We start from the raw sequence: 12,797 nt of genomic DNA, 5'->3' as shown, positions 1-12,797 counted from the left end.
TTTAAAGAAATAAAATGACAGAGTCTATTGGACCCACATGTAAATGGTGAAGTCTATCTTTTATAGATATCAAGGAATATTAAGTGGGAGAGAAGTAGTTGTGGAATGATGAATTGCAGTATGATTCTTGGTTTTTGTTGTTGTTTGTTTATTTTTAAAGAAGAAATCAGAAAGCGATACAATGAGTTTATGGAAACTTAAATGCATAGAAGAACACTGGAAAAGGTAGATGCCAGACTGCTCTCAGTGGTAACCTCTGGGGAGGAAACTGAGAGAAGGCTGGTGCTCAGAGAACTTGGATAAATCAATGAAGGTATCGGTGAAAACAGAAATATAAGACCTTAAGAAACAAGGCAAATAAACATTTTTTATATCAAAAAGAGTAAAAGATACTAAAGACCATAGAAAGATGTTTTAATTAAACAGAATGTGAAAATTTTAGGTCGTTCTGTCCCCGAGTCCAACATACAATTTATATTAATGTAATAATCTAGAAATAATTTTGCATGATTTTTAAAATTTTGTTTATTGCTAAAAATATTTTAAGTAGCAATAGTCTGAAGTGTAATTTTTTTTAATGAATATATCTTAGAGAGTAGTAGAAAAAGAAAAAAAGAAAAAGGATCTTATAAGGGAGATCTTAGTTACAGAGCCATCATAAGACTCTTCTAAAGTTTGTGCTTCAGAGCACTGTAATTATAATAATTGTCTTTCTAATTCTGATTCTACAGTTGAGTTTAAACTTTATATTCAGCCTTGTCCTGAGCATATGTTCTTAAAGTCCATGTTTAAGGTTTGGTTGTGTGTCTGACAGACTGTCCACAAAAATCTTCATGCTTTTTGAGACTTTTTAAAAAGTCTCTTTCCTTGCCTTGTTAATTGAAACATGCTTCTTCTCGCAGACCAACTCTACAAGAAGAAAGGAAAATCCTAATAAAAAATGGCCGGCACCCTGTGATTGATGTGCTGCTGGGAGAGCAGGACCAGTTTGTTCCCAATAGTACAGATTTGTCAGTAAGTACCACATCATGACAATAAAAGGTTGAAGATGATAACATTGATCTCGAACTTTTAAATACCATATGATGTTTTAAAATTTTACCCAAGTTTTGCCTTTGGCTTTAAGTCAACTAATCCATGGCTATAGTTCTATAGTCAACACCATATATGGAGTCAGTGCTATTTCCAATAAAAGATTATCTATAGAGGGAACAATTTAGCAACTAAAAGATTAGCCTTAATTAGCTGGTAACCCAGCAAAAATATTTTATATTTTTAAATGCCCACAGGTGTGCTAATGGAGAGGAATCACACCATGGTTTTGCAAATTCCTGTTCGTGTATAGTATAGGCTTTGTCTTGTAGTCTATTTTCAGATGTTTTGTGAAAGGATCACAGATGCTTCAGCTGATTTCAGTGATAAGAATTTTTGTCATTAAAAAAAAAGAATTTTTGTTGTATGGACTAGGGTTCTCTTATAGAACATTAATGATTTACAGTATTTATTCATCTAACACATACTTACTGAGTACCTTTTTAGCACCAGGTAGTGAAACAGAATATTAGGACAGACAGTGGAAAGCAAAACAGAAGTATGTCCTGCCTGTAGAGAGCTTGTGGTCTAGCAGGGAAGATAGATTATTATAATGTGGCACGGTCAGGCCAGGATTCAGGAGACCAGGTGTCATAGAGCATGTAGCAGATTGACGTAACCAGGAATTAGGGAGAGTGTTTGGGAAGGTTTCCCAGGGATGAGAAACTGACTGGAGAGAGAGTGAGTCAGTGCAGACCAGGGAAATGGAGACGATTATTCCAGGGCAGGAGCCAGGGTGGTAGAGTCTAGGGGTGAAGCAGCACCGGTGGGTTCAGGGAACTGAAAGATGTTGCATAAGGTTGGGGCATAGAATATCAAGAAAAAAGTGTCAGAAATAAGAAAGAGGCTAGTTTGTTTAAAGCTGTATTAAGGAGCTTAAAGGTTTTTTTTTTTTCTTAAAGGATTGAGAATGCTAAGAAAAGAGTGTTTAAACGTGCAGAAAAAAGTGAACTGTGTGTGTATGTTTGTTACACCGAGTTACATTGTCCATGATAAACAGCCATACACTAATTCAGGTGATAAGGGTAATTTTACTCAGTAATATTGTTGCGTAGGAAAAACAGTCTAGCTTGAACTGAGTACAGTTTGTGCAGAGATGTTTTTGTTTGTTCAGTCACTAACTCGTGTCCGACTCTGCCACCCCACGGACTGTAGCACACCAGGCTCCTCTGTCCTCCACTATGTCCCAGAATTTGCTCAAATTCATGTCCGTTGAGTCGGTGTTGCCATCTAACCATCTCATCCTCTGCCGCCCTTTCAGAGATGACTAGGTGTCTTAAAGTAAGAATGAGCAAGTAGGGAGGAGGGCTGGGCATGGGCAGGTTCAAGGAAGTGGAAACAGAAAAACTGAGAAAAGGGGTTTGGTTAATGTGAAACCCTTCTGGGTTTCATAACTGGCAACTGTTGCTGATCCCCTCCCATGGGGACTGAGAAGGACAGTGAGAGTTATCTCCATGGATGTTTGCATTTCAAAGAGAGGCTCCACACGCATTTATTTCTAAGTGGTGGAAGACTTACCTCTTAAAGGGGTTAGAGAAAGGGTTTATAACCACAAGATTTCTGAAGTAATTGCTCAAAAAGTAGGTTTGATGTCTATCTTTCACTAGGTTTTGGCTGGAACAAATACAAATTCTTTCCTGGCACTGTTGTGCTTTTGTAAGGGATCATCCCAAGATTGTGGCCTTGAGCTGTTAAATAGAAACTATATGCTGGCTTTTGTTCTGGTCTCTTAGTGGGGAGGGAATGAAATCACATGTGCCGAGAGGGTTGCAGCTGTTATAGGTCAAGGTTGGGACTAGGTGGGCTCAGAGGAGCCTGACTAGCATTTGATCAAAGAGGGAGTCTCTGTCAACACCGTGAAATTATCTGGTGATGATATGAAAGAATTAACATAGAAAGAGTCACTAAGTGAGGGAGGTTCTATTGGAGAATGGGGTTCCTGACTTCCAGATTCCAGAGGCAGTGTGCTGGGTGATAGAAAGATCCCAGGGATGGCCATGGAAGGTGAGCAGAAGTGGAGGAGGTCTTTGCCCAGGGATGCCCATGGATGGTGAGTAGCAGAAGTGGAGGAGGTCTTTGGAGATGAGGAGATCGAGGAACAGCTTTTGAGAAAAAGGTATCCATAGGCGTGTTGAAATTGTCCAAACAACTTGATTTGTAGTGGCAAGTGAAGGTGGTCCAGGTGTCAGAGATTCCAAGAGATGGAGACTTGTTGAGCCGGAGGTAGATAATAAGGCCCTAAAGAAGCAGATATGGGAAAACCTTTGAACCCTGAGATACAAATGAAAGGATGTGGCAAAAAGCTCATCCTTGAAATGAGAGAACTGCAGGGGAGTAACAGCCAGCTTTCAGCTCAAGTCAGTGTGTGACGGAAATGTTAAGCAATGAGGTTAGAAACATAGAAGTCTTGGGGAATTTTTCAGAGGACAGTGGGAAAATTGAAATGTAGGGAATCAGTTGGAAATTAGATCACACAAAGGAAACCCAGGAGGGCAAGGCAGTTGGGAATATCACAGAATATTCCATCTTGGGCTGTGAGCAAGGGTGACAGAGATGTGAGCCTGCTAAATTTGATTGACCACAAGGGTGGGGCAAGTAAAAGGAAATACTTTGAATTATATCTAGTTCAATAATACATTTTTGATATTGCTGACAGAAAAAAAATGCACAACGTGAGAGCTGTGTATTAAGTTTTATGTGGGGCAAAATGAGGACTATATCCCAGGAGATAGCTCTGAGAAACTGCTCCAGAGACATGGGGGGAAGGCCATTGTTATGTATGATTTTAGTGAAGTGGGGAACGTGCAGCTAAGCACATATTTTGGCAGATGCTTACTGCTAGTCACAAGGAGCAGATGTCACCATTAATGATTTTAGTGCTTTTCTAGATATGAGGAGATGCAAGAATTGGGCTCAAAATCTTCTCCGGCAAATAAGCTAACTATCTAAAGACGTGGCTGCCAAAGCCCTTTTCATTCCCAAAGCCCAGAGTGCCTGATTCCTGATCTCCACCCTGAACTCCTTTCAGGGTGTGTTGGAGAATAGCAGCTGCAGCAGTTTATGACTTAGTCCTTATAGAGGCAGATGGAAGGTGGCAATTTTTAGTTGGCAGTATCATACAAAAACTTGGAGTAGTACATAACTAGATCTCTGATGTCTATAAACATGTTTATTCTCCTTAGAGAATTTGTTAGTTGCTTGATTTATCAAACCAAGTTAACAGGCACTAATGTATTTATTGTCTTTTATAGGAAGTCTCTGTGAACATAAGAATTCCTTTTTCAGTGTCCATGATACTAGTAAGGTGTAGCTTTTCTTGAGAAAATAATACAGCTGTTCCACTTAGTACCTTGGTTTACTTATAAATCACTTGAAATATCATTTCCTATTATTATTCCCATGCCCCTAAACATCAGTCAACTTGATCTCAAGTATGTTATTCTTAACACTGAATTTTTATTTTTGTTTCCTTTTCATTCCCCTCCTTTCTACTAAGTAATGTATTACACTATTTAAAACAGCAAAATTTGAGAAACTAAACCTAATAACAGGGATGTTTTAAAGAAATGTTGAACTCTTGTATTTAAATTTTTACAAAATGAATGGAGCGATTTATTCCAGCAAGCACTTCAGAATATTCCAGAATATTCATTTCTTTTACATATGCTTTTTCTAACTTGAGTAGGAGTTGATATAGAACTGTTGCTATGGCGAAGTACAGTCTTTTTTGCAGGGTATAAATTTCTATATAGGGATAGTGTTGAAGAAAAACTTACTATGTACAACTCAATTTTAAATATTTTATAGGTGTTAATTATAAAATATACTCTGAAAATAATTTCCTGAAAGTCAAGTGGCATTATTGCTTTTGATAGTCATGTAATTTTAAGAAATGGTCTTTTGTACATGTAATTATGAGTGTACTTTTCTGGATCTGTATTATATGAACTCATTATAATGTTTCTAAACGAGCCAAGTTACTGCCTACTTTTCCTCAACCAGTTTTAAGAATACTCATTTTTTTAGATACCCGACACTCAACAAAGGTTTGCCATATAGCACAGGGAGCTGTAGTCAATGTCTTGTAATAACCTATAATGGAAAATAACCTGAAAAATAATATATGTGTATGTGTATAACTGAAGAATACTCATTTTTTCACATTTCACAATCTTGCATTGATTTACAAATTTTTTGCTAGCATTGTTTTATGAATATTTTATTCTTATAGATTTTAACACAACTACTTTGTGTCAATATTGTGCTTGAACTTAGGCTCACAAAGAAGAGATATAATATCTCTAATCTGGTGAGAAATTGATCCGATTAAATTAACCCCAATAGAGTACTTATAAAGGCTGTGAGGGACCTAATGGACTATCCAGTAGAAAAACTGCAACAGACTTGAACGGCCGTAACAAAGTAGAGGATACCCAAATGGTCAATAAACAAACTAACATTTTTTTAAACTGCTATATTGAGTTTCCTGGAGGAGTATTAGCAAAGACTCAAATAGTAAGGAACTGTGGGGTACTTGTGGGACATTTGGTGGAGATCCCAATATGAAGGTGGATATAAAAGCCAGGAGAGAGGGCTGAGATGGAGTTAGGGATTTGACAGTGATCATGATGCATGTTCAGGGAGTTTAGATTCTGGGTCTGTCTCTCAGGGAGATTGTATAAACCTGTAAAGAAGGCTGAGGAAAAAGCCTTCTCAAGCATTGACATGAAAGGAGTCATTTCACTGAAAGTGGGTTTAAATGAAGAGAACTTTTCAAGCATCTTTTAAATATATCCCTACCTAATGTTTAGCATTTAGTTATTGTTTCATCTGAACATCAAAAAGATAAAAATACAAAAAAAATTTTTAAAGGCGCTATTGTATATTTCTTTTTAGCCTTTAAGACCTCGCTCTGCCTCATCTTCTAGGAAACCTTGTTTGACTTCTGCAAGCGTAATTGAAAGGAATACACTTTTAAACCCTCTTTTTTTGGTTCCCTTCCCCGACTCCTTACATAATGTGAGTATTTGTAGACTTAGCAGCCACTGGATCTGCCCACCTCCAGTTTATTCTCCACTCTGCAGCCACAGGGCTTTTCCTAACCTGTCATATCACTCCCTCATTTGAATTAATGCTGAAAATTCCAGCCGTGCAGCTCCCAAGCTACTGCTCCTCTAGGACTTGGCAGATGGTCTTCCCTCAGCCTAGAATGTCATCGTCCCCCGCACCGTCCACACCCACCTCCCACACACCCACATCGCACCCCGTCCACCCTGCAGCGCCTGCTTGCTCTTCAGTCACATCCTGACTAAGGCTTCCCTCCCGAAGCTGGGATGGGTGCCCCCCTGTCATATGCCCGCAACACTCTATATTTCTCCCTAGTTTAGTCTTTATCCCACTAAATTGTAATTGCCTTTTTTTGGGTTTGTGGTTGCCAGTGGCTTATAAGCTTAAAGAGAACAGGGGCTTTGCTTCTCCTCTTTAGTTGTAATCATACTGTCAGTTGCAGTTCTCTGGCACATAGCAGGCATCCAATCAGATTTGTTAAATAAAAAAGGATTAGCTTTGAAGTTTTGAGCAGTCGCCAAGTCTTACTTTAAATTTGTGCTTTTTTTCCTTCACAAAATGTTATCTTTCAGGATATCATTAGGAGTTCACAATTCATACAGTAATTATACTGAAGAACTAGAAGGGATATTAGGGATCCTTTGGTGTGACTTGGTGTTCATACTTGGGAGTAAACCAAGGCCCAGAAAGGGGAATGGACTTGCTGGGGGTTTCTAAAGTCAAATAGTCATGACCTGTTTCCCAAAATATGTATTCTAAGGTAAGCCAGTGCTTACCAACCCTTTTCACTTCACAGCACACCAAGAAAATGATTACAGTGCTGGTACACTGGAGGAAAAGGTTGCTCAGAGCAAAATGAGGTTGGCCCAAGGGCTCTGACTGCCCCAGCCCCACCTGGCACTTTGAGGGTCGACGTTTTAGAACTCCTGTAACCTTTGAGGCAGTCCAGGACACAATATGCCAAGACATACTGCTACCAACCAGGGTTCTTGGGCTTCTTAATCGATAGAACTTGTTAAGAGGCCAGGCATGGCTTTACTGGAGCCGCTGCAGGAGCAGTAGAGAGTGATAAAAAGCAGCAGTTTCCCTCGCTTGCTCAAGGGAGCTGAGCTGGTTCCTTATATGGGGGGCGTGTAGGGGTGTGTCCAGGGTCAGGCCCGAGGGGGCGCTTAGGTGGTTTGCCCACCCCTTTGTTGGTGTTGTATGCAGGAGGCATGTGCAGTACCCTTTCCTTGTTTTGCTCCTGGCCCTCAGAAGTGGCAGTTGGATTTTTGGTCTTTTTATACATTATTGTCCATAATTTGCCCCAACTGTATATGTATGCAATTACTTATGGTCCCTTATAGTTTCTTTGTATTTAACAGAACATAACGCTCAAAGAGATATTTGTCCAGATGCAAGCACTGCAGCAGAGTATCCCAGATCCCATACCCCATCCTATCTCAGTACTGCTTGGGAAACTCCACCATAACCTACTGTAATCTCAGGAGTTTTCTGCATTTTAAGCCAAATGACTTTGTAATGGATGGATTTTTAAAAACTCTTTATTTTGTATCAGGGTATAGCTGATTAACAAACAGTGCTGTGATAGTTTTAGGTGGACACAGCAAAGGGATTCAGCCATTCATATACATGTATTAATTCTCTTCCAAAGTCCCCTCCCATCCAGGATGCCACATAACATTGAGCAGAGTTCCATGTGCTATACAGTAGATCCTTGGTTTTCATGTAATGGATAGAAATCAAAGGTGGGGGTTTTAGTTTGTGTTTTTTTTAAAAATATAAATAATATAAACATTGGGAAGGAGAAAGGGGAAGATATAGTTGGTGCCTTTTAAATTTCTAAGGAGGAGAGTTAGTCAAATGCAAAGCAGGAAGATTCCTAGGAAGTGCTGGAACCCTGTGTATCTGTGTAACCCAAGGGAAACCCACATCCAAGAGAAGGACAGTTTTATCTGTGCTCCACCATCTCCCAGAGCTTGCTCAAACTCATGTCCATTGAGTAGGTAATGCCATCCAGCCATCTCATCCTCTGTCATCCCCTTGTCCTCCTGCCTTCAGTCTTTACCAGGATCAGGGTCTTTTCCAATGAGTCAGTTCTTCACATCAGGTAGCCAGAGTATTGGAGTTTCAGCTTCAGCATCAGTCCTTCCAGTGAATATTCAGGGTTGATTTCCTTTAGGATTGACTGCAGTCCAAGGGACTCGCAAGCGTCTTCTCCAACACCACTGTATTGTATTAGGTACAAAAATATTAATGAGTTGTTATAGCTTCTTCTTGTATTGGTTCCTTTGTCGTTGTATAATGCCCTTTTTTTGTCTTTTGTTATTATAGACCTTGTTTCAGAGTCTGTTTAGTCTGATATGAATATTGCTACCTCTACTCGCTTGTTTTCATTTGCATGAAATATCTCTTTCTCACCCTCACGTTCAATATGTGTGTCTCTAACTCTGAAGCAAGTCTTCTGTAGGCAGCAAATAGATGAGTCCTTACTTTAAAAATCTCATTAGCCACACTGTGTGTTTTGACTGGAGCATTTGGTTCATTGCGATTTAAAGTGATTATTGGTAGGTATGTACTTACTAGGGCTTCCCACGTGGCTCAGTGGGTAAAGAATCTACCTGCAGTGCAGCAGACACAGAAGACTCAAGTCTGATCCCTGGAGGAGGATATGACAGCTCACTCTGATATTCTTGCCTGGAGAATCCCATGGACAGAGGAGCCTGGCAGGCTATAGTCCATAGAGTCACAAAGAGTAGACATGACTGATGCAGCTGAGCACGCGTGCACGTGTGTGTCATTGCCCTTTTGTTAATTGCTTTCTGATTGTTTTTGTAGTTTGTCTGTTCTTTGATTATTTTACCTACCTTTGGTTTGATGATTCTTGTTTAGTGTTATGCTTGTCTTCCTTTCTCTCTAATTTTTGTTTATTTACTGTAGGATTTTGATTTGTGGTTACCTTGGGGTTTATTTGGAGAAGGAAATGGCAACCCACTCCAGTGTCCTTGCCTGGAGAATCCTGTGGACAGAGGAGCCTGGTGGGCTGCCGTCTATGGGGTCGCACAGAGTCAGACGTAACTGAAGTGACTTAGCATGCATGCATGGGGTTTATTTATGTTGCTAGGTTTCTTTAGGCCTTCCTGTTAGTACTGCTGGCTTTCTAAGCAGCTCAGGGAACTTGTCTTCCTGGTGTTGTACTCCAGGTTGGGATACCCAGTATGTGGCTTGACCAGATCACTCCCCAGGAAGGATCCCTTTTCTCTTCTGTGTCCTTTCCCAGGGGCCTAGATCCTGACCTGATGACTTTTCTTCTTTTTCTACCTGATTCTTTGTGACCTTTCTATTTCTTTTTATTTTTTATTGAAGTATAGTTGATTTTCAATGTTTCACATGTACAGCAAAGTAATATAGTTTTTTTTATATCTATCTCTGTATTTAGATATATATGTATATCTGTGTGTTTGACTGTCTACAGTTATTAATCCCCACTACCTCTTCCCCTTTGGTAACCATAAATTTGTTTTCTGTGTCTATGAGTCTATTCTGTTTTGTAATAAGTTCATTTGTATCATTTTTGAAGAGTCTCTTCATGGATCTTTCTTACAGCATTGGTTGTACAAAGTCTTTTCTGCCAGTCTCTAGTTTATTTTCAGTGAGAATCACAATAAATGTGTTTTTCACATAGCATAATCATCAGATATATTGTTAATGATTGAAGGAAACATTAATGGCATTTCAGTGTTGTTTTCTGTTGCTTCTGTCTCCTTTCTGATTTGAAACAGTGAGTTAAAGAAGGACGTTTTGTATAACTGCTTTAAAAAAAAAATCAATGATTTTTTTCTTACTCTTTTTTAAATTAATTTTTTATTGGAGTATAGTTGATTTACAGTGTTGTATTAGTTTCTGCTCCTCAGCAAAGTGAGTCAGTTATATGTACCTATGTATCCACACTTTTTTTAGATTCTATTCCCATACAGGTCATTTCAGAGTATTGAATAGAGTTCCCTGTGCTATGCATCAGGTTCTTAATAGGTTATCCATTCTATATATAAGTGTGTATATGTCAATCCTGATCTTCCAGTTTATCCTGATCTTCCAGTTTATCCCGCTCTTCCCCCCTGGTAACGAAAAGTTTGTTTTCTACATCTGTGACTCAACTTCTGTAAATAGGTTCATTTGTACTGTTTCTTGAGATTCCACATAAAAATAATTGTCTTTGTCTGACTTACGTCACTCAGTATGACAATCTCTAGGTTCATTCACATGGCTACAAATGGCATAATTTTGTTCTTTTTTATGGTGGAGTAGTATTTCATTGTATATATATATACTACATCTTCTTTATCCATTCTTCCACTGATGGACATTTAGGTTGCTTCCACGTCTTGGCTATCGTAAATAGTTCTGCAGTGAACATTGGTGTGCATGTATCTTATGGAATTATGGTTTTCTCTAGATATTTGGCCACGACTGGGATTGCTGGATCATATGGTAGTTCTGTTTTTAGTTTTTTAAGGAACCTCCATACTCTTCTCCTAGTGACTGTGTCAATTCACATTCCCACCAACAGTGTAGGTGGAGTCCCTTTCCTCCACAACCTCTCCAGCATTTGCTTTCTGTAGACTTCTTTATGGTGGCCATTCTCTCTGGTGTGATGTGGTACCTCATAGTTTCGATTCGTATTTCTCTAATAATAGACAGTTTTGACCATCTTTTCATGTGCCCGTTGGCTATCTGTATATCTTCTTTGGAGAAATGTCTATTTAGGTCTTCTGTCCATTTTTCGATTGTGTTGTTTGTTTTTGTTATTGAATTGTATGAACTGCTTGTATATTTTGGAAGTTAACCCTTATCAGTCACTTTGTTTGCAAATATTTTCTCCCATTCTGTGGGTTTTCTGTTCGTTTTGTTGATGGTTTCCTTTGCTGTGCAAAAGCCTTTAAATTTCATTAGGCCTCGTTTGTTTATTTTAGTTTTTATTTTCTTTTCTCTAGGAGGTAGATCAGAAAAGATCTTTCTGCGATCTGTGTCAGGAAGTGTTCTGCCTGTGTTCTCCTCTAAGAGTTTTATAGTATCCAGTCTTGCATTTAGGTCTTTTATCCATTTTGAGTTCATTTTTGTGTTGTTGTATTAGAGAACGTTCTAATTTAGTTCTTTTACACGTAACTATCTGGTTTTCCCAGCACCACTTATTGAAGAGACTGTCATCATTGTATACTCTTGCCTCCTTTGTTATAGATTGATAACATAAAACTCTTCACAGTTTGAGTGTCAAGGATAATCGCTTTTTAAACTGTTCCATGATGCAGAATGTTCCTGTTTCTTTTCCTGTCTCACTCATCTTCACTGTTTGCACTACTCAGCCTTCAAGGCCTCCCAAATGCTACTGCCTCCTTAAAGCCTTCCCCATCTGGCCAGAAATAATTTCTTTCTATTCTAGCACTTTCTCTTCCTTAAAAAAAAAAAAGAAATTTCTCATCATATACCTTTTTGGTACATGGGTGTAGTGGGAAAGTGCCTAACCATGATGGGAGAGGTAAATTCAAATCCTACTCTGCTGTTAGTGTGCTGTCCTCTCTGAATAGGCCACCGTCCTCACTGGGTCTTCATTTCATCATCCATAGAGTGCAGGGGTTGGGCTGAGTAACCACTAGCTCTCAGTAGGATGTAAATTGGAAAGCATGGAGATATCAGAAAGATTTGGACTTTTATCTTGGTATCTTAGCATGCAGCCTATACTCTCCAGCCTCATTCTCCCCCTTTCTGTTTGAAAGGTACCTGGAGTTAAAAGTATAAGAATTTGGCTGAGAGCTTGCCTGGACAGAGCTTTCACTAAGGAGTCTCTTACTGTAACATGCTATTTAAAAAATTATTTATTATAATAATTATTATTGGTTGTGCTGTGGCTTTGTTGCTGTGCATGGGCTTTCTCTAATTGTGGCAAGTGGGGGCTTCTCTTTGCTGCAGCGCGTGTCCTTCTCATTGTGATGGCTTCTCTTGTTGCAGAGTAACCGGGCTCTTGGGCTTGCGCTCAGATGTGGCGCTCAGTAGTTGTGGCACACAGGCTTAGTTGCTCCACAGCATGTGAGATCATCCTGGACCAGGGATCGAACCCATTTTCCCTGCATTTGCAGGTGGATTCTTTACCACTGGACCACCAGGGAAGTCCTCTTACTATAATGTGCCATTGATTGATGTTTTCAGGGAATAAAACACTTCGAAACTGTCAAACTTTTCATCAGTCTGCAACTATTATATAAATAGTTCTACCATGATTTTTTTTAAAGGATGGATGTGAATATCTGTACCTGTCAAGGAAGAAGACAGTTTTTGCAGAAAATTAGCTGATATTCAAGTCTTGGAAATTAACATTAGACAACTTTTTTTTTTCCTTCTTTGCATCTTATAACTTCATGGATAGTGGTTGATCATTACTGTAGTTTATCCAGTGAGGAATCCAAGGATGCTGGCCCAGAACTAGGGGAGCACTGCTCCTATTTAGCAGTGACTGTGGTTTCTTGTCACTGAGTGGAAGTTCCCTTTGAGACATCTGTCAGGATGTTAGCTACTGTAGTAGCTCTGCATTACTGGCCAAGATACTTAGCTTTTCCAGGTCTTTCTTCCCATGTTACAGGTGA

The 12,797-nt window shown here is 39.2% G+C and overlaps 1 protein-coding gene across 1 annotated transcript in view; it reads left to right on the top strand.

Annotated features, from left to right (window-relative positions):
* MSH3 (mutS homolog 3) overlaps nt 1-12,797 on the top strand; it is a 195,013-nt gene that overhangs the window by 135,560 nt on the left and 46,656 nt on the right. Inside the window, exon 19 of the mRNA XM_040239436.1 lies at nt 903-1,014. Coding sequence (XP_040095370.1) covers nt 903-1,014 — 112 coding nt within the window. The remainder of the gene's footprint in view (nt 1-902; nt 1,015-12,797) is intronic.

The sequence above is a fragment of the Oryx dammah genome, unplaced genomic scaffold, assembly GCF_014754425.2.
Source record: "Oryx dammah isolate SB20612 unplaced genomic scaffold, SCBI_Odam_1.1 HiC_scaffold_5, whole genome shotgun sequence".
Taxonomy (NCBI): domain Eukaryota; kingdom Metazoa; phylum Chordata; class Mammalia; order Artiodactyla; family Bovidae; genus Oryx; species Oryx dammah.
The sequence above is the reverse complement of the archived record's forward strand: the minus strand, read 5'-3'. Positions and strand labels throughout refer to the sequence as shown.